The sequence below is a fragment of the Pygocentrus nattereri genome, chromosome 1 (assembly GCF_015220715.1).
Source record: "Pygocentrus nattereri isolate fPygNat1 chromosome 1, fPygNat1.pri, whole genome shotgun sequence".
NCBI classification, from domain to species: domain Eukaryota; kingdom Metazoa; phylum Chordata; class Actinopteri; order Characiformes; family Serrasalmidae; genus Pygocentrus; species Pygocentrus nattereri.
Window position 1 is genome coordinate 4,429,115 of NC_051211.1, and position 22,500 is coordinate 4,451,614.

The following is a 22,500-nucleotide window of genomic DNA, read 5'->3' on the forward strand; positions in this document are numbered from 1 at the left end:
CAAAGTCATTCAGAGTACTTTGGTGTGAAACAATCAGTTGTTAAGAATCTTCCCGCTCTGATGTCTCCACAGTGGCGGCGATAGGAACCAGGGGTCACCGCGTCTACACACGCGGCCACAGACCGTCAGGCAGAGTCGGCCAGCAGACCCTGATAAATATGCTCCTGTCTTTGGTTCATCATTGCCACAGACACATTGCACGGTGGGCTGTAATTTACTTAAGCTCCCACGTTGCTGTAGACTTGTGTGGGCCGGTAGCTTAAGTTTGAATTGTGTTGGAGCTGCTCAGAATCTCTTACAGTGTACATCAGCTGAAGTCCTTGAGGCCCTGCTTCGAAGAGCAAAGCTGCTCGCTCCACTACAGCCTCACTCATGTCTACTGCGGCTGGTATTTGGCTACATAAGAGCTGGGGAAAGGGATTTAGTGAGATAAATGGAGTCTGTTTCCTGGTTGACAGTGGGTAAACACAATGCGCTGGCTGATTCACCCTCAGCACTTTCACTGCGTGCTGCTGCAACGTGTGAAGGCAGATGTATTAATAAAATGAGATGGGCAGATCACGCTCGCTTTGTAAATAGCATCTATTTGGACCATCCTGTGGTCTGTTGAATCAGAGCATGACCTGTGTGTTCAAGTAAGGAAAGCTCCCTTTTCAAAACAATAAATTCACCGCCTCAATTTTGAAATAAATGTTTGTGATGTCACTAAAAATAACACATTTACATAAACACGACTATTCAGTGTTCAGTAGTTTAGTTCAGGCCTATCTGTGCTGAAGCTATAACAAGTTACATGTTTCCGCCAGGTCTGCTTTAAAAATGAGGAACGATACAGGGCAGCCAATCAGAATAGAGGTCATTTACATATATCAGTCTTAAAGGCACAGTAATAACAGCTTCTTTACGGATAAATACAGGCCCTGTAGCAGTGAATTATGACCATTTTTTGGTACGCGAAACCACACAAATGTCATAACCTCAGGGACAAAATGTAAGATTTGGACCATATAAGCTCCGGGATGCACGTGCTGCGGGGTTGGGGGTGAGTATAAGGGTTCTCCCCCACCCCCTAGCCTCAGGGCCCACAGCAGGAATTGCCCCACTTACCCACATTTCGACCACTAGTCTAAAGGCACCCCTCCCCCTCCACCATCAAAGTTCTTTGCATGTGTAACAGGATGGGTTTCAAGGGCTTTCCACTCTCTTGCACATGCACACACATTTACTTCCTGCCTGTCTCTCTGTCTGCTCGCATTACGCGAGGCCGTACGAAGAACGCTGGGTAGGATGATTGCAGGCGAAGAGAGGCAGTCTGTTTATGGTTCACAGCGAAGGCCGTCTGGCTTGATGAAGCACCCAGGCAAGACGACAGCAACATGCCACGCAACGTCTCTGCTTTACAGCCCGGTGCGAAGGTATTCGTTTATTCTCCAGGCAAAGCGCCCATTTAGTAAAAGTTCTTCATTTTCTCAGATGTTTCTGAGATTAGATATGAGATAATCCACTTGCATCAAGCTCAAAGAAACAAAAGCCACAGAGAAGCTGGGACTCTTACCAATCACCTGCAAGACCTGGTGGACACCAAAACTGTCCCCAGCAGATAAACAGCACGTTAAGAGGAACCGTTTGTTTCAAAATTTCTGCATAATTCAGTGGTTGAAATGTGAACACTGAGAGCGGTTTGGCGTGAATTAGTTGATCATAGGGACTCAGATTCCTTTACAGTGGTGTTGATGGGAACCAGGGGTCGCCATGACTACAACACAGATATAGTCATTTTATTTACCATCCAGAGCCACCAGTGAACCCACGTGAGTCTTCTGAGCTTCATCCGGAATGATGATGGAGGTCAAATAGCAAAAAATGTTTGGGGGCTGTTTGGCCCCAACGTGTCCTGGTGTGTGTCATGAATAGATTTAACACTGTTTTAGACCCAAACCTTCTCAGATCTATCACAAGGCCAGATATTCACAACCATTTCATGTAGTATCTTTCTGAGAGGGAGCTTTTAGAGGTGGACGTCTGGTTCCTATCACCACCACTTACCAACTCAGTAAGTTTCTCTAGAACAGAGCATTTCACACCAAACAGCTCTGAATGACTTGCTTACATCATAACCATTTAATTATGCAGAGATTTTGTAATATTGGTGGATGTCTTTACAGTGGTGGTGATAGGAACCAGGGGTCACCATGACTACAACACAAATATAGCAGTTTTATTTGCGATCCAGAACCACCAGAGAACCCACATGAGTCTTCAGAGTGTTTATACAGAATATTGATGATGGTTAAATAACGTTTAATCACAAATACAATGTCTTAGTCAGTGAATTCATAACCATTTCATGTAGGAACTTTCTGTGAGGGAGCTTTTAGAGGTGGACGTCTGGTTCCTATCACCACCACTGTGAGCAATTCTGCCTTAGTTTCTCTAGAATGGAGCGTTTCACACCAAACCGCTCTGAACGACTCTGTTTACATCTCAACCATTAAAGTGAAAGTCTGTTATGTCGGTGGAGTTCCCCCTTAAAACAGTACACAAGAAACGGGAGAAGAAGCTGAATCACTCTGTACACGTCTGAATAAACATCACTGTTCATCTCCACAGGCTCTCAGTGAGGCTGTTTTCTCTGCAGCAGCCCACCAGCAATCAAAGCCCTTAAAAATGCCTTTAAAGACAAATCAACCCATCTGTATCACAAGCTTTAGATAAGATCAGGGGTCGGCAACATGCGGCTCTTACTGCCCTGTTGCGGCTCCACAGCTGAATCAGATTAGTAAGTAATAATAAAATAATCCTCCTCTACAGTAAAATAAAGCTCTGCTGATCCTTCAACACAGTTTAACAGTAAATGGTCTTAAACGCTGGAGTTAATGTATAGCTGCTGATTCACCCTTTAACCCTGAAGATCAGCGCAGACTGCTGGTCACCATAGCAACGCAGACAACAGTCTTGACTACCTAGTAGCTAATGGAAAGGCAAAGAGAGAGATTTAAGACGAACAATGATAATTTGGAGATTAATGTACTTATTTGTGATTATAATCAGTCCAACTGGTTTCCTGATACGTTTAATCTGCAACAAGAAACTCTCAAACACTAAAAAGTTGCGAGGATGAAGTCGCTTCTCATTCGCCAGATTCTCTTTTTCATTTTCCCGGTCCACCTTAAATGATGCAGCACTTACATTCTGGTGCCTCTTCTCAACATTTGGGCCGCCGAACCCTGAACTAGGGTGACAATTGGCCCCACCCATTAGAAATCAAAACGTGATTGGCTGATAATGCTGCCATTGTAGTTAATCTAACATGTAAGGCCTTCTGTTCAGCTCCTGAAGCCCTTACCAACTTTTTTTTATATCTGTGTTTTGAACAGTCTCGCCCAGCTAGCAGCTAAGAAACAGCAAAGAGAGAGATTTAAGACGAACAGTGATAATTTGGAGACTTATTTGCATTTATAATCACTCCAGCTGGTTTCCTGACACGTTTACTCTGCAGCGAAGATTAAGCTGAATTCGAAGCCGAAGTGAATTTCTCATTCGCCAGATTCTCGTTTGAATTTTCCTGTTCCACCTTAAATGGTGCAGCAATTACATTCTGGCGCCATTTACGGTGGAACAGAGCAATTCAAACTAGATGCTGGTGAATGAGAAGCGACTTCAGCCTCGTAAAAAGCTGAACGTTGAGAGACGTTTTTCTTTTGCAGAAAGGTTTCCTGTCAGAGATGCGAGAAAAGCAGCTATAGCTTTAGACATGGTTCTATTTAGAACCATGAGTCCTGTATAGGACCCTTTAGATGCTTAAATGGTTCTTTGCACGGTGAAATTGTTCTTCAGATTGATGGAGAGTGTGTATATGGTTCTATATAGTACCAACAAGGGTTCTTTTATTATAACAATGTCAAGCTTGTAGCAATAGAAAATTTTTTTGGTGCTGTATAAAACCATTTTCAAAAGTCTTCTATATAGATACACACACACACACACACACACACTCTCCATCAATCTGAAGAACCATTTCACCATGCAGAGAACCATTAATGCAAGAAGGGTTTTTTTACAGAACCACTCTCTTTAATAAAGAACCGTTGAAGAACCTTTTTTTTTTTTTTTTTTTGTAACAAAAACAGATTTTGATTGTCATTTTTAATGGATTCTAATATTTGGTTAGCACTAATATTTATAGAGGTTAAAGGGGAATTCCGGCCTAAAACCTGGTATTTGTTATGCAGCCTGTCGCCTCTCAGCCTCATCGGTTTGACAGAATTCACAACGTTGTACGCTTTCTTGATGGTTCTAGTTCATAAACTGGAAAATCTCACCTTCTAGGCTATCGTGAGACCAATGAAGGAGGCGATTAGGCACATTTACAGAGCAGTGATGGTTAAACTTTATTATCTTAGCCAGAGTGAACCTTTAAATGTAACTCATAGGGTCTATGTCACTGTTGGGCTTAATTTAATGTATAAAATGCATGCTAGTCTCTGATGTACATGCCTGAAAAAGACCCAACAGTGTCACGACTGGCTGCGACGGGCGAGTTGTGACGCTGATTTCGAGTTTATGATGATGGGGGATTTAGAGCTCAAAGAAACCGTGGAATCTTCATTGGTGCCATTGATTGTGATGTGTGTGCAAACACACACACACACACACACACACACACACACACACACTACACTGCCAAAAGTATTTGCTCGTCTGGCTTCACACGCATATGAAATTGAGTGACATCCCATTCTTAATCCATGGGGTTTAATATGATGTCCGCCCACTCTTTGCAGCTATAACAGCTTCAACTCTTCTGGGAAGGCTTTCCACGAGGGTTAGGATTGTTTATGGGAATTTCTGACCGTTCTTCCAGAAGCACATTTGTGAGGTCAGACACTGATGTTGGACGAGAAGGCCTGGCTCACAGTCTCCGCTCTAATTCATCCCAAAGGTGTTCTATGGGGTTGAGGTCAGGACTCTGTGCAGGCCAGTCAAGTTCTTCCACACCAAATTGGCTCATCCACGTCTTTATGGACCTGCTTTATGCACTGGTGCGCAGTCATGTTGGAGCAGGAAGGGGCCGTCCCCAAACTGTTCCCACAAATTTGGGGGTATTATATTGGGATGCATCTGCTTGGCCATGGAAACCCATTCCATGAAGCTCTCTACGCTGTTCTTGAGCTGATCTGAAGGCCACATGAAGTTTGGAGGTCTGTAGTGATTGACTGCAGAATTTTGGCGACGCTCTGTCATTTTATGTGGCCGACCACTTTGTGGCTGAGTTGCTGGATGGAGCTCCATCATTCCAGAGAATGCAGTTCCACTGCTCCACAGCTGGTTAGCACTGGGCAATGTGACCTTAGGCTCATGTATGGCTACTCCAGAACAAGCTGTGTCAGCAATGGGTGATCTTTTAAAAGCTGAACAGATGCTTTTGGACAATATTTGAATTCAGGTCACCAAAGAAACTGCACTTGCACAAGTGAACGGAAAACATTAGTCCCAAACTCTCACACAAGAAGGACCTTTCACTAAACTGGGAGTCTGGTTAACAGCTAATCTATGTGCTCGGAAAAAAACAGAAAGACAAAACGTTAAAAACATTATTCACGGTCAGTCAGAACTAAACAAACACCAGTAACCAAACCTCATTTCGGCTCAACACGTCATTTATTCACTCAGGTACTAAACAGAGTATCGATTGAGTTTTCCCTCACAATGTGCATTTTACAACAAACAGCCAGAGCCGCATGTGGCGAGCAGCAGGCCAGCTGATATACTGAACTGGTACGGGGCGTCTCGAGATGAACGGGCCAGTGCCATAGTGTTCCACATTAACAACTCGAAGGGAAAAAAACAAAAAACAAAACTGGAGTTAAAACATCAATCAGACATAAAAGAAAAAAAAAAGTTCATGAAAAAATATCAGTGATCACTGCCTGGTCTTCGTCTTCTGCGCCCAGGTTGAAGGAAATGCACAAAGATCCAGAAGAAAACCACCGGGCGCACTCCACCCATTCCTTAATAATGCAGATCAGTAGAACAGTAATAAGAACAGTCTAAACATTACAAATAATAATAAAGCTTTTGATGACCATGCCAACATTCAACGCATTGGAAAAAGTACAATCCCGATCTGCTCTTAGTATACATACACTGTATAAAAAAGCTTTCAAGTCAACAAGAAACAAAGGACAGTTCGTCGTCAGGGGCGGGGCGGGGCTGGGGCTGGGGCTGGCGGGGGAACATCTGGAGTGAGGGCCAGGTGTGCTTCGAAGGGTCGCAGGAGGGACGGCGGGGGGCAAGGGAGGGTCTATGTGGCGTAGCGCTTGGTCCACTGTTTGGCTATCCTGTCGTGCTCTGCTCTGTTGGTCAGGTACTGTGTGGCAATGCTCCCCACCAGAGGGTCAGCTGTGAAAAAGGGAGAAGAGACAACACCGTTAGCCATTAGACCAGGGGGACAAAGTCAATCACCTAAAGGGCCGTATTAAAAATGCTTAACAATTTGCTACAACTTTTGTTTATGTAAACTTTAGTTTATTCAAAATATACAAAAAAGAAATTCACAGTGCAGCAAAAGAAGCAACATGAAGAGAATTAAAGTTTAGTTTGTTACTTGTTACTATATATATATATATATACACATACACACACACACACACACACACACACACACACGTAACGTCCTGACCACACACACACAGGTGTAACGTCCTGACCACCTCCTTGTTTTTATGCTCATTGTCCACTTTATCAGCTCCACTTACTGTATAGCTGCACTCTGTAGTTCTACAGTTACAGACTGTAGTCCATCTGTTTCTCTGATACTCTGTTACCCTGTTCTTCAGTGGTCAGGACCCCCATGGACCCTCACAGAGCAGGTGCTATTTGGGTGGTGGATCATTCTCAGCATTGCAGTAACACTGACGTGGCGGTGGTGTGTTAGTGTGTGTTGCATGTTAAGTAAAAAGAAAATAAAAAAACACAGGTGGCCTGCAGATTTGGTGAGATTGATTAATATGGCCGTTGAAAATGCTTGAGAATGACTGCCCTGCTGTAGAGGGTGTATCAACTTACTCTCACGTGACCTGGGGTGCCTAAACTTTTGCACACAACTGTATATTACAGTAAACAACTGCTAAGACGTCTGTACAGTGTATTTCACTGCTGAAAGCATGATGCCGCAGTCTCTAAAAGCCAGATTAAGCCTAGTCTCAGACTATGCGGGGATGCTGATGGTAAATCTCCATAGGAAATCTTATTTAATCTGATTTTAGACTTAATCTGGACCTAGGAAATCCGCCACAAGCCTGTATAACAAAAACCTCGAGCACGTCGGAGCCAAAGCTCACAATAAACTCCACGAAGTTCAGGCTGATTTTTAAACTCGCAACGTTAATGAAACACGAGGTTCACGTCACTTGGGAAAAACAGCAATATGCCGGGAACGGAATTTTTAATGTCTTTTTCCATCCTCCAGCCTGTGGGTTAAGAGGGGCCAAGGTCAAGCTATTTTAGCTTCCCCTTCGGCTGAGAGCTCATGGAGATGCTTGGGGTCATCCTGAAGAGTTTGGGCAAACAAGCCCCACACTGTGAGAGAGCCTTTTCATCAGCACTGTGAGATCGCCTTCCCTCGGCCAAATGCGCCGCCGACCGCTGCCACGTCAAAATCAAAGCTGACCCGAGATCAGCCGTCGAGGGACCGGGGAGTGGTGCAGGCGCGGAGCCGATCTGTACGGGGGTCAGAGGACACGGCTCCTGAGCAGCACGCCGAGGTGTTCGAGGATGATTGTGCGCCGTGAGCGCCCGTGTACGTGTGACGGGGAAATGAAAAGGCCTGTGAGGGTTAATTAACTGTCATTGCGCCCCGGCCCCCCCTTAATGAGCTGTGTCTCATTGATCTTTCCTGCGTGAATAGCACCTTCAGGGGGACGGGCGCAGAGCGCGGGGGGAGGGGCGGACATTCCAATTCAACCCTGCGGCAAAGAGCCCGCGCCGGACGGAGAAACGGCTGAGAGAGTGAGACGCAGAAACGGTGAGCTCAGTCTTAAAACCGGCACTGCTGTGAAATTGGCTTTAACACTGCGTGTGTTTGTTTACCTACATTTTCAGGACTGTATGCGGCAACTAGAGAAAAACCTACAACGTCAGGATCAACAAAATAGTCCTGATCATGTAAAACAAATCCTCATTTTAATATAGGATGCAAAAACCGTGGCTTTTTTAACTCCTGGGAAAAGGTTTGAAAAACAGGATCATACATTTTTCATTATATATAGATGCCTTGAGTATGGGAGATTCTTTATTACACGATTATAGAAATGGAGATATAGAGCCAGCAATGACAGGCAAGTATCCGTATATGATAATTATGCATCACATGTATTACATTTATGGGTAACTATATGTAATAGTAATATGCCCTATATGTAATATAGTGATACATGTGTCAATTTTGACAACCTGAAAATGCCTGTTACATTGTGTGTAAATTTCATGATGAACGGACCAAAAGAAACGACCCAGAAAAACTTGGAAAAAGACCTGGTTCTACTTACATTAAAAATAAAGTATGTTTTTCCTTCTTCTGTAACGTTTTCACCTTGTAGACACAAGCTTTTGTTCTGACAACATGATAATGTTGAGTACAATTCAACATAGCACCTCATGGCCAAGAACTCTCTGAGGATGTGAGGAATAGAATCTTTGCTCTCCACAAAGACGCCCTAGGCTACAAGAAGACTGCCAACACCCTGAAACTGAGCTATAGCAAGGTCATACCGCAGTTTTCCAGGACAGGTTCCACTCGGAACAGGCCTCGCCAGGGTTGACCAAAGAAGTTGAGTCCACAAGTGCCATCCAGAGGTTGGCTTAAAAAATACAATATAGAAGCATGAGTGCTGCCAGCATTGCTGCAGAGGTTGAAGAAGTGGGAGGTCAGCCTGTACGCCGCACAATGCATCAACTCAGTCTGCATGGCTGTCGTCCCAGAATGAAGCCTCTTCTGAAGCCGACGCACAACCAAGCATGGAAACAGACTGCTGAAGACAAACAACCCAAGAACATGGATTACTGGAACCATGTCCTGTGGTCTGACAAGATAGATAAACCAAGATAAACTTGTTTGGCTCAGATGGTGTATAACATGTTTGGTGACGCCCTGGTGAGGAGAACCAAGACAACTGTCTCTTGCCTACAGTCAAGCATGGTGGTGGTAGCATCATGGCCTGGAGCTGCATGAGTGCTGCCAGCACTGGGGAGCTGCGGTTCATTCAGGGAAACATGAATTCCAACATATTCTAAACAAATATATTATGCTTAGTTGTTGAGGCTGTTAAATTTGTATTTTTTATGTTAAATATGTATTTTTTCCTGTTAAATATGTATTTTTTTATGTTAAATATGTATTTTTTCCTGTTAAATATGTATTTTTTTATGTTAAATGTGTATTTTTTTCTGTTAAATATGTATTTTCTGCTTTTTCCTGATGCTGTAAAATGAATAACTTACATTAAATAGCCGTTTTGACCAGGGACTGAATAAATAAGGGGGTGACTTTCCCACAGTACTGTATATATAATACATATGAGACATTATTACACAGTGGTACCTCCACATGTGCAATCCAGAGGGGCATGTTATTATTACATATTGGTGCTTATATACGGGACGTGTCTATGACCCTATGTCCTTACAAGGTATAAAAAAAATGTGTTTGTTTTTCAGGCTGTCCTCATGCTTCACTATTATAGCACCTATGGGGGAGGAACTGCTCTTTACGGCTCTAAATAACCTCTACGATATGATTCCAGCAGGACCGAGCAGCAGGAGATGGCTCCTATTATGCTACAAGGCCACTGGCTGCACATTCAGCTAAAAACTAATCATTGTTACGGTGCCTCTGATGCTCTGATGCTTGTGGATTTCTTCCCATTGGGATGCTCATGCCTACAAGGCTGCCAGCAAACAGTAGAAACGGTGCCAGGAGCCATCTTCTCGTCTCATTTGGAGGCCGGGACGAGATGGGACTAATTTGCCTCCTGCTCTAATGCTTGATGCTGGAAGCGAGCCAGTTAGCCATCATTAACGGCGTGTTTCCGCAGCCGTCCTCTCGGTCACATATCGATTAGCAGCCAGAGGGGAAGCTGATCTTTATTTACACAGATTGCCACAAGTTGCTCATCTAAAAACAATCATTTTGAGGCGGCGAGAAGAACAACGCGGCCAATGCGCTGCGCAGCAAGTGTGGAATTCGCTGGTTCTCATCAAGCCTGCTGATGCTGACCGAACTAATCTGTGCCTTCAGCTGCCAGTGACTGTCATTAGGATCAAATATTGACTGTTCTCCTGGGTTTCTGAGCTACACTCTTCAAAAGGATGGTTCCTCAAGGGTTCTTGAGTAAAGAAAACGGTTCTACGTAGAACCATAAACGGTTCAAAGAACCCTGTGCATGATTTCAGTGTCCTTTTGCATCATGAAATGTTTCTTCAGATTGATGGAAATCGCACTGTAGATGGTTCCACATAGAACCTTTTTTTGAAAACCAAAATTCTTTCTTTTATTGTTATAATGTCAAGCCTGTAGCAACAGAAGAACCCTTTTTGGTGCTTTCAAAACGGTTCTGTATAGAGCCATTAAAAACACATTCTCCATCAATCTGAAGAACCCTTACATGATGCGAAGGAAAATTAACAAAAGTAATAAAGCTCCTCTACGCACTTAGAAAGATGGTTCTTCAAGGGTTCTTTAGTAAAGAAAATAGTTCTATGCAGAACCACGAACACCTAAAGGACCCTCTGCATGATTAAAGGGCACTTTGCATGGTGAAAGCGTTCTGTAGATTCACGCAGAATGTGCTGTAGATGGTTCTTCATAGAACCTTTATTGAAAAGGCTTATATATATATATATATATATATATATATATATATATATATATATATATATATATATATATATATATATATATATATAGCACCAAAAAGTGTTCTTCTATTGTTGTGATGTCAGTTCTGCAACAACACAAGAACCATTTTTGGCGTTATACAGAACCCTTTTCAAAAACGTTATGTATAGAACCATATAAAACTCGTTTTCCACCAACCTGAAGAACACTTTCACAATGCAAAAGAACCCTTTAATCATGCAGAGGGTTCTGTGGGTGTTCATGGTTCTGCATAGAACTATTTTCTTCACTTAAGAACCCTTGAAGAAATGGGTACATTTATATACAGCACCATCTTTTCAAAGTGTGTATGACTCTGCGATGCCTCTAGCTTTATAACATGTGTGCTTCCACTTGCTGACCACTAAGCTCCGTCTCCCTTATAGGTCCACTGCATGATGTGCAATTACAGACTATGACTGTAATAATCAGCATGCAGGCCTTGTCAGCTGCCCTCTGCCCCATTCATCGTTGGTCAGCTGTGGTCAGACACTCACCACAGAGACCGCTGCTTCAGACACTGAGTAATAAAGGGTTAGAGGATGGATAGCACATTATGTGTCAACAGATGAGCCACAGTCTGGGCGATATCAAGAAAGTTTAATATCGTTATATTTTCCAAATATCAAATGACCCACCACCCAAACAGTACCTGCTCTGTGAGGGTCCATGGGGGTCCTGACCACTGAAGGACAGGCTAACAGAGTATCAGAGAAACAGATGGACTACAGTCTGTAACTGTAGAACTACAGAGTGCAGCTATACAGTAAGTGGAGCTGATAAAATCATCAGTTAGTGTAGAAACAGACTGTAGTTTTAAGCCAATATGTTGGGGAAAAAAAAAAAAAAAAGTCATTACTGTGAGATACTAAGTCAAAGTCTTGACACACTACTGCCAGAAACAGCCTTTCTACACACTTAAAAATGACGGTTCCTCAAGGGTTCTTTAGTGAAGAAAATGGTTCTACATTAGGACCATGAACTTTCAAAGAACCCTGTGCATGATCAAAGGGTTCTTCGCATCACAATGCACTGTAAACTGTTCCATATAGAAACTTTTTGAAAAGGGTTCTACGTGAACAGGGTTCTTCTGCTGTGACAAACCTGACATCATAAAATAGCAGAACCCATTTTTTGTGTTATACAGAACCTCTTCACAAAAGGTTCAACATAGGACCATCTACAACACATTCTCCATCAATCTGAAGAACCCCTTCATGATGGGTTCATTTGCGTACATGGTTCCATACAGAACCATTTTCTTTACTAAAGAACCCTTGAAGAGTCATCATTTTTAAGTGTGTACCTGTAATGAGCTTCTATAGGCGCCTATGCAGCCAGTGTGACCAATATAATGAGATTTCTGCATGCAGTGAGTCAAAAACTGTTTACCACTGAAAACACAGAGCGCATTCAGAGAGAATATGAATGAAACCATATGCGGTACTGCAGAAGCAACGCTGGTCTACAGCATCAGCAAAAACTCTGCATGTTCTCTTTTCTGACTTCAACCATCCACAAACCGGCCAGACAGGTTTGCAAGGTATGTACCAAAGTATTTACATTCCAAATCAGCCGAAGACTTTCTGGAGTCATAATACAGATTAAAGCCACAAATCAGGGATTTCAGGGCAAAGCGTGAGTCCCAGCACTGAATTCTCTGAAAGAACAGGAGGAAGGGGTGGGGGGGGGGGGCATGTTCCCTTTCTTTCACAGACTGAGCTCTGAAGCTAAGAACCAGCGCTCTGAATTCAGGCTCTGATCTGACTGCAGGAACCAACAGCGAGCGAGACAATGAACAATATTTCAAAGCTCGTTATGGTTTGCTTACATCTTTGTTTACACACAGCGGAGTCAAAGGCCTTGTTCTGGCTTATGATGAGACACAACAGTTATACTTGGCAGATAATAGATTCCGTCTTCAAGAACCTGTGGGAACATATGATGACCATATGATATCAACCACCTAAAATACCATAGCACATCATCAAGCACCAGCCTAGTCTAGTAACAACATAGCAATCATCGGGGATGCCATAGCAACTGCGTAGCCACACCCTAGCAACCACCTGAAACACTATAGCAACAGTCACGTAAATCCCTAGCAAAACCTATCAACCACCTAAAATACCATAGCACATCATCTAGCACCAGCCTAGTCTAGTAACAACATAGCAATCATCGGGGATGCCATAGCAACTGCATAGCCACACCCTAGCAACCACCTGAAACACTATAGCAACCGTCAAGTAAATCCCTAGCAAAACCTATCAACCACCTAAAATACCATAGCACATCATCTAGCACCAGCCTAGTCTAGTAACAACATAGCAATCATCGGGGATGCCATAGCAACTGCATAGCCACACCCTAGCAACCACCTGAAACACTATAGCAACCGTCAAGTAAATCCCTAGCAAAACCTATCAACCACCTAAAATACCATAGCACATCATCTAGCAACAGCCCAGCAACCACTCAGCATCAGGAAATATGACAGACGCCTCACGTTTGCTACAGCTGATCACTCGTTTTTCCCCATGGCCTGAGTGAGAACAATGAAAAATAGCGCGTTATCTGTGATTTATTTCACCAGGGCTGCAATCTGTGGGCAGCACAAGACCAGATAGTGAGGCGATTAAAGATTCTGAGGCGCCAATTAGTGGTTTTCACTGTAACTTTAGCCCTAACAGTTAATGGAGTGGGACAGTCATTAAGCAACTACCAGTTTCAGTTTCCGCTTCTCTCCAAATGAGGCTACAGGAGACGTCTTCAGAGTAATTGCCTCTGCATAAATATACTTCCTAGTTCTGTTCTAATCAACTATTAATTCAGGTTCTCCACACCAGCGTCACTGCCATGGTTACACAAACTAAATGACCATTTGCACCAAAAGCTTTTCCAGTCGTGCGTCCAAACGGTAATCCATCTGGCTGCATCTTATGTCCATCACTACACCAGCGTTGCTGTCCTACAGCGTTTCTTTAGTTATTTATGACTTTCACGGCCCATAAACTCCACAGACAGTGATCAGTCATGAAGGTGAACCTAACCACTCAAAAGTTTGAACTCCCCCCGTCAAATGACGTCTTGTTGATTTTCTAAATGAAAATAAGTGAACACATCCTTAACAGGAAAGGCCCGGTCCCATTTCTCCTTTTTACCCCTATCCCTTGTTTTTGAGTGTCACCCTCACCCCTTAGAGCTGAGCTACAGGGCAGTGGTTGAGATCTTCCCTTTGAAATGAGACCCTCAAATAAACAGAGCATCTCTTCATTAACAGCTACTAGCGCCGCTCTGTAGGCGACCCTGCCCGTCTGCAGGGACAGCAGAGGAGGGGAAAGTTCAGCTCCTCACTGCTGGGCTTTAGTTACATTTAGGGATCATACGCCTTCAAAGAGGGGGGCAGTTATTTATTATCACCCCCCCCTAATTCTTCAGTGATATGAAGCTGAAGTCAGATGTTCTCCAGATTCTTGTTCGAGTTTTCCCGTTCCACCTTAAATGGTGCAGCAGTTACATTCTGCCGCTTCAGGCGTCAGAACTGCTGGATTATTTAAGGTGGAATGGGAAAGTTAGCCAGCTAGCTACCGAAACATTAGAATACTATTAGTGAATTTTTATGCTTGTTATGAAGAAAAACGACAATAATCCACTGAAACGACGTTAAACTAAGATAAAACAGTGGTTACTGTAATTTAACAGAGAAAATTCTCATGTTTGTGGGTTTCTCTGGTCTTTTGTTCGGCATCTTGCCAGTTTTTCTTTTTTTCTCATATCTCTGTTTGGAGCCTCTGAAAAACCTCAGTTTGGAGGGCCATGCAGCCCCAAAACTTCGCCCAACCCCTCTATCTCAGCAAGCATCGGGACACCCTACCCCTAGACGTGAACGCACAAAACGGAGGGGTAAGGGCTCAGTGGTAGGGGCGAGGGGTGAAATGGGACTGGGCCTTCTATTCTATTTATTTAGCAAATTGTAAAAAATAAAAAAAATAAAATGTAAAATATAAACGTGCTGTAGCTTTCACACAGGGTACATTATATGTTTTATTTTTCCTATATATATATATATATATATATATATATATATATATATATATATATATATATATATATATATATACATACATACATACATATACACACACACACACACACACACACACACACACACACATGCCTACAGATCAATATATTAAATATCTATACACCAATATGTTAAATTCAGAAATTCAGCAAATAAAAAGCAACTGAGCACAATGTTTGTTCTTCGTGAAGGATGCCCATAGTTTTGTATGTAACTTTATACTCCCACCTTTTATAGTGCAGTACAGTCTACAATAATGCAGACTGTAATTTTAAATTACAGTCCACATCGCACTGCCCTAAGACTCTGGAGGCTACTGCACTGACAACTCAGCCTTTTACACACCGTAAGAGGACTACAGCAGAATCAGAGAAGCCTTTATAGAAACGTTTACTGTATTTACAGTTAACAAGCTTCCAAAAACCAGTCATGTTTCTACCACGACTGCTCCCCCACGTCCACTCCGGTTTTCATTACACCACACAAACAGGGAGGAGATGCTGGTTTTCCACTGTAGAGTCAGCCAGATTAAAGATTTTTATGCTTTGATCCTGCTGAACCACCTCCACCTCCATCGGGCTTTGACAGGGTGCGTTAATGCGACTGCTGAAGATCACAGTGTGATAACAGCCCTCGTGCTGAAAGCTGTCGCTGTGCTTTTGAACACTGTTACCTGAACGAGTTACTCCCAGCTGTGGTGTCGGCCTGTCTCGGAAACTGACTGTGTGTTCCACAAAACACTGCGTCCTCCTAAAAATGACACTCCAGTTTTCCTCCACGCAGAGGTGTGGACTCCAGTCAGTCAAATGACTGACTCGAGTCGGACTCGAGTGACGAATTTGATGACTTCGATGAATTTGATGAAAATCGACTTGTGACTTGACTTCCACTTCAACATTAGTGACTCGGACTCTGACTCAGACGTGAGCGTCATGCAGTTTTTTTTCCTTTTAAAATTCTTTTTAGATGTAGTGCATGACTCTGTGTATACCAGCCTGGTAACCTGTGCACCATAGATTTTGCATCGTAGTTGTATGAGAAAAATATACTTACTAATACACATCCATACACTGCTAACATGCTCATTAAAAGGCTATAGCGCTGTCACCATTATATATATATATATATATATATATATATATATATATATATATATATATATATATATATATATATATATATATAAATGATGTCGCTGCTGTTGAAAAACAAACTTTTATCTCCATTTTTGTCGTTTTTCGGTTTTTGACAATTTGAAAACAGCTGTTGCTCTTTATATTGTATGCAAATTTCATGATTGGACCAAAAGAAAGCGCCTAAAATTACTTGAAAATAACTCTGGTTCCACTGCCTTACATTAAAAGTAAATTATGTTTTCTTCTTTCTCCTGTAAAGTTTTGGAGATATGAGGTTTTCTTCCAACAGTGATATGTATTATATATACAGTCCATATATAAAAACTAATCTGAAAATTTTAAATTCATGGATTTTTGTTATATTGCCAAAAACGATGCATCAATATGTTAACATATGCAAATTCATTGATTAGTTTAAATTAAATTAAAAGCTAAATTAAACTGCAAAACTTTTCTGCCAATAACACTGGCAGATCAGTTGGTCTGGACTTGAGGCTTGAACTGAATGCAGTTTGCCAGAATGCCAGTTCAATAAAGCTCTGCAGTATTAGGGTCATTTCCCCAGATCACAGAAAATCTAAATATCTGATGTTGTGTATAAATATTGCTCAAACCATACAATTCACTCCTCAGTCCACACTTATGTGGAAACCAAGCTGCATCTGCTATAAAGGAGTCTCCGTCCATCGTCCTTATCAGTATCTACATCAGGAACATCTCAACACAAGAGCACGTCTGACTGACTTGTGGCACCTAAAGGATTCTTTCCTTTAAGGCCTGAACTATTTGACAGTTTTATGAGTTTTAACTGTAGCACAGTGGCGAGTCTTACCAGGGTTGCAGTCTGTGAGGAGGGAGCAGATGGACAGCAGCACCTTGGAGATGGTGAGGGCTGGGCTCCAGTTGTCCTTCAGGATGTCCAGACAGATCACTCCCTGACTGTTGATGTTGCAGTGGTAGATTCTCGTACGGAACGTCACCTGGAAGACCAAACGCATCTTTAGCTTTCGGCTTAAAGCACAAACCACCACAGTTTCGTTAATTAAATGCCTGAATAAACCGCATAATTAAATGGTTATAATGTAAACAAAGTCACTCAGAGTTCGGTGTGAAATGCTCTGCTGTAGATAAATATACCGAATCAGAACTGTTCACAGTGGTGGTGATAGGAACCAAACGTCCACCTCTAAAAGCTCCTCACAGAAAGATACTACATGAAATGGTTATGAATTCACTGCCTGATGCCTGAATCAGTGTTATGACAGTTTTTGGAGGCTTTTGGACTAAAATATTGTTTTTAAAATGAATGAATGGTGTAGAGGCACCTGCAGAGTGTTTTAAGGCAAACATATTTTTTCTGATTGACCATAATTTCCCAATAACATTACATATAAGAACTAAAACGACACGTGTAGGTTGACTGGCGGTTCTGGATAGTAAACAAAATGACTATTTGCGTTGTAGTCATGGTGACCTCTGGTTCCCATCACCACCACTGTAAAGACACAAGAGTCTCTACAACCAATCATTTCACACCAAACCACTCTGAATCACTCTGTTTACATCTCAACCACTACATTGTAGAGAAATATAGAAAACCCAGTGGTACGCTCTGCTTCTACCTGAAACCTCATTAAGATTTTATTTCTGACTGGATGCAAACAGATTTTTTCTAACCACAGCCTGTGTGTCTAAGATTTGCAAGAAATAAAATGCCCAATATCTCCACAAGAGGACCAGAAATACTACTTAGTGTCATGTCATTTACGTACAACAACATCCTCATTGGGGATTTAACTGCGGGGTCTACAGCTGACTCTCGTTCAGGAGCAAATCCAATAGCATGTTTAAATATTTAACAAAACTAAAGACAGGCCTCCTCCACTACCCTTCACCCAAAATCATTAGACACAACAAACAAGAAGAGCAACCCAAGGTCATTAGTGTGTGTGTGTGTGTGTGTGTGTGTGTAGGAAGGGGGAAGGGTGGTGAGAGAGCGACAGACAGAGAGAAGTGAAAACAAAACATCACTGGGTTGCCCTTTAACCTCCCCCTCATTCATGAAACAGAGATAAAAGGCGCTTCAGAAAGTCAAGCAACCTTCCCCAGCGGCACTCGACACCATACAGGACCTGACTTAAATATAAACGTACAGCCCTAAAGCCTCTATGATGTGCACAGGGTCTCCAAACTGGGATTACAGGCTGCTTTATGAGCCACGACAAGTAAACACCACACCAATGACGGGAAGAGATCAATTTAAAAGGCTCATATCAGGGAAAACTGAATTTTCCTCACTTTTTCTGATGTAAAAGTGTTTTACACAGTAAGAAAATGTGTGTGTGTGTGTGTGTGTGTGTGTGTGTGTGTGTGTTCAAGGCCTCAAACAGACCGTTCGCTTTGCAGTCCAGAAAAATAAACACCAAGTTGCAAATTTCAATTCATGGATTTCTGTTATACTAATGAAACTGATGTATCAAGATATGTTAATCTATTCAAATCCATTCATTAATTTAAGCTGCGTACGTATTTGCCGAGAAGACTACAACATCAGGACCAAACCAAAATTTCTGATCGTCACGACAGGCCCCTCCCACTCCTCCATGTCCAGTCATGCGCTTTTGTTTTGGTTTTGGTCTGGTCCATGTGTTTCTTTGTTTTTCTTCCTGGTCCTGCCCCCTTGTTTCCAGACCCTGCCCCTTTATTGTATCCACCTGTGTCTTATTAACCCCCTCATTGTCTCTGTATTTAAACCCTGTGTTTTTCCCTAGTTGTTTACTGGTGTTAGTATTGTTTGAGGTGTTTGGTCTTCGTCTTGGATTGTTTGTTTATTCTGTGTTGTTTATCATGTCTCTACCCCAATCTCTCCGTGTTGGCTACCTGACCCTGGACCGTCTTGACCCCGAGTATGGATTTGCCCATAATAAATCTCGCTTGTCTTTGCACATGCGTCCGCCTCCTCATTGCTCCACAACGTTACACTGATGTAGTATATAAACAATGTTGAGGTTTAAGTCGCTCCTCAGTGCACACAGTCCATTTATTGGAAACTGAGCTGCACAAACAGATTTGAATTTACATACATCAGTCTAGATTAGTTTAGTCCCACCCATTCACGTTCATGCTATAAAGGAGTGTTTGAGTGTTTCTGCTTTTTTAAATGAGCTGAAATACAGGACAGCCAATCAGAATTGAGGTCATTTGCATGCACAGCAACAAATGAGTCTGTCTTGTTCTGAGGGATCAACAGAGGTTGGAAAATGATCATGTTTTTGGAACATAAAACCACATAAAAGTTTTAAGCGTATCTCAGAGGGCTAATTTGAAAGAAAAAAAAGACGTTGAGGTGTCGGTGTTGGTATTAGTACTGAAACTGAAAACTTTGCGTGATACCCACCTTCAAAAGATCTGACACTGGCAAGCAAATGAAAATAGTCCACACACTTAATGATTCTTCAAGGGTTCTTCATTAAAGAAAATGGTTCTACGTAGAGCCAAAAAGGGTTTTTTTTAGGGTCAGAGGCTTGACATCTTCACAACAGAAGAACCCTTTTTGGTGCTCAACAGCACCATTTTCAAAAAGGTTCTCACCATCAATCTGAAGAACACTTTCATGATGCTAAGGACCCTTTAAAGTAAAGAGTTAAGAGTAAAGGTAAAGAGTTCTTTGAGCGTTCATGGTTCTATAGAGAACCCTTGAAGAACCATCCTTTTTAAGTGTGTATGGCTAACGGTGCTTCATGACATTGCTTAATACCACACTCAACACTTCTATTTCCTCTGACCTTTGATTTCATCTATCGCCTTCATCACACCACCCTTGTGTTTTCCTCACTCTTTCAAGCCCATTTAACACCAGACACAGTAACCGCACCAAACAGTTCTCGAGGAGCGGTTCCAGGTTACCACGCATGCCACATCGCTTCTGATGTGAAAGCGGCTTCAGTGAGCTGAGAAGGAAGGAAGCAAAGGGAGCAGTTCTGGTTGAGAAGATGGAGAGCTGGAGCCAACACGTGCCCTCAGGCTACTGAACGAATGCTCTTCCAGCTGCTGTGAGTTCAGCTAAGAGCTGTAAAAATAACTCTGTCACGCTTTGGAATGAAACAGAGGGGAATCCAGCTGGTCAGTGTTCAGTGACTCAAATAACTCAATAGAGTATTAACTGACTAACTAACTTTTTTTTTTTTTTACCCGATTTTCTCCCCAATTTAGTAGTTTCCAATTCCACCCACTACTTAGGACTCCAGCAGTCACACAATAATACCAATACTAGGAGGGTGTAGGCATCACAGGCTTCCTCCGAGACCTGTGAAACCAGCCACCGCTTCCTTTCAAACTGTCGCTCACGCAACGTCACGGGACGGCCAAACGCGCTTGGAGGAAAGTGCCAACCGCCAGATCTGTTACGTCAGCTGACGGACGCCTGCACTGACTAGCATCTCGTTGAATGATGGGGGGGGGCACCCTACCCACCCAGAGAGAACGAGGCCAATTGTGCTCTCTTGGACTCCCGGCTACGGACGGCTGCAGCATCACCAGGGATCGAACTCGCGATCTCCTGATGACCGAGCCAACGCTTCGGCGGTTGCGTCACTCGGGAGCCTGTATGAACTGACCGTTTCGGTAGTGACTGTTTCGGTGGTGATAATTTTAGCTAATTTTGAGCAGAACTAAAAAACACAGGCAGAACATGACCAGCAAACACAGCTTTGAACAGCTGTTCACACAGAAAATCATCACATTTTTCATTAAAACACAAATCGTTTGAAAAAAGGAACGCAGATCAGCACCTCCAAGTCTGAGTCCATGGTCTTAGCCTAGAACAGGATGGCATGCCCACTCCAGGTAAAGGGAGAGGATCTTCCTCAGGACGGGGAGTTCAATATCTCGGGTCTTGTTCACCAGTGATGGGAAGAGGGAGGGTGAGATCGGCCGCAGGCTGGGACAGGCAGCAGCAGTAATGCGGTCACTGTACCGGACTGTAGTAGTGAAGAGGGAGCTGAGCCATAAGGCAAAGCACTCTGTTTAATGGTCGGTCTACATCACGACCCTCCCCTGTGGTCATGAGCTGTGGGTATTGATGGAAATAATGAGATCACGAATACAAGCGGCAGAAATGAGCCTCTTCACAGGGTGGCTGCTACACTCTACTGACAGGGTGAGGAGCTCAGAGTAGAGATGCCACTCCTCCATAGTGAGAGGAGCCAGTTGAGGTAGTTTGGGTATCTGATCCGGATGCACCCTAGCGGTGCCTCCCGGTGGGGGTTCACGAGCCATGGCCCACTGGGATGAGACCCCGGGGTCATCCCTGAAACCCGCTGGAGGGATTACATCTCCAAGATGGCTTGGGATTGGCTCGGGGTCCCTTGGAATGAGCTCTAGGAAGTTGTGGGGGACAGGGTCGTGTGGGATTCTCTGCTCTCCAAACTGCTACCACAACCCTGTCTGGATTAAGGGGTTAAAGATGATGAATGAATGAAAGAAAAAAGTTTGAATGTATGTTTTGCTCAACTCTGCAACACAGATCGCAAAACAGTGGGACCCTGTCCCCCCACAACTTCCTCCAGGTCATTCCCGGGGACCCCAAGCCGCTCCCAGGCCAACTTGGAGATATAATCCCTCCAGCGGGTTCTAGGATGACCCCGGGGTCTTGTCACGGTAGGCTGCGCCTGGTACACTCCCACCGGGAGTTGTCCAGGAAGCATCCGGATCAGATTCCCGAACCACCTCAGCTGGCTCCTCTCAATGCAGAGGAGTAGCAGCTCTACTCCGAGCTCCTCCGAGCTCCTCTCACGATCCCTCTTCCCAACACTCGTGAACAAGACTCCAAGATACTTAAACTCTTCCACCTGGGCCAAGTCCTTTCCCCTTACCTGGAGTGGGCATGCCATTCTTTTCCGGGCTAAGACCACTTCAAATATCTATATACATTAATAACCGTTTTGCCAGTTCCTTTAATTCTGTAATGTCTCAAAAAATCACTGAAAAAACTGGCAATAACATTTAACAGGCATGTGTGAAAGCACTAAATAATGAAACAATTAAAACACACTTTTCTGAGGACCATAAGATAACGCAGAGAGCGAGGTGCCCCACAACCTCATTGTTTTTCCCCCAGAGTGTAGTTAATAACTCTGCGACAAGACCAGCTCAACAGGGAGCCTTCAACCAAACAGCACATGAGCTTGTATAAAGCAAGAGTTAAAACTGTTCAGAGGCGAGCCCAGCAGGGGAGCCTGAACAGAAGCGCATAAAAGCTGTTGCGAAAGAGCCAGAGTATGTGAGTGGGAGCAGAGAGGCATGATTTTAGCCCAAAGCAAAGACCGTCTATTTAGAAAGTT

The 22,500-nt window shown here is 43.2% G+C and overlaps 1 protein-coding gene across 1 annotated transcript in view; it reads right to left on the reverse strand.

Moving 5' to 3' along the window:
- Positions 1-5,642: 5,642 nt before the first annotated feature.
- LOC108441979 (ubiquitin-conjugating enzyme E2 E2-like) overlaps positions 5,643-22,500 on the reverse strand; it is a 95,004-nt gene continuing 78,146 nt past the window's right edge. Inside the window, exons 5-6 of the mRNA XM_037541599.1 lie at positions 16,992-17,139; positions 5,643-6,402 (exon numbers count right to left, since the gene is read on the reverse strand). Of these exons, the coding sequence (XP_037397496.1) occupies positions 6,305-6,402; positions 16,992-17,139 (246 nt within the window). The 3' untranslated portion in view covers positions 5,643-6,304. The remainder of the gene's footprint in view (positions 6,403-16,991; positions 17,140-22,500) is intronic.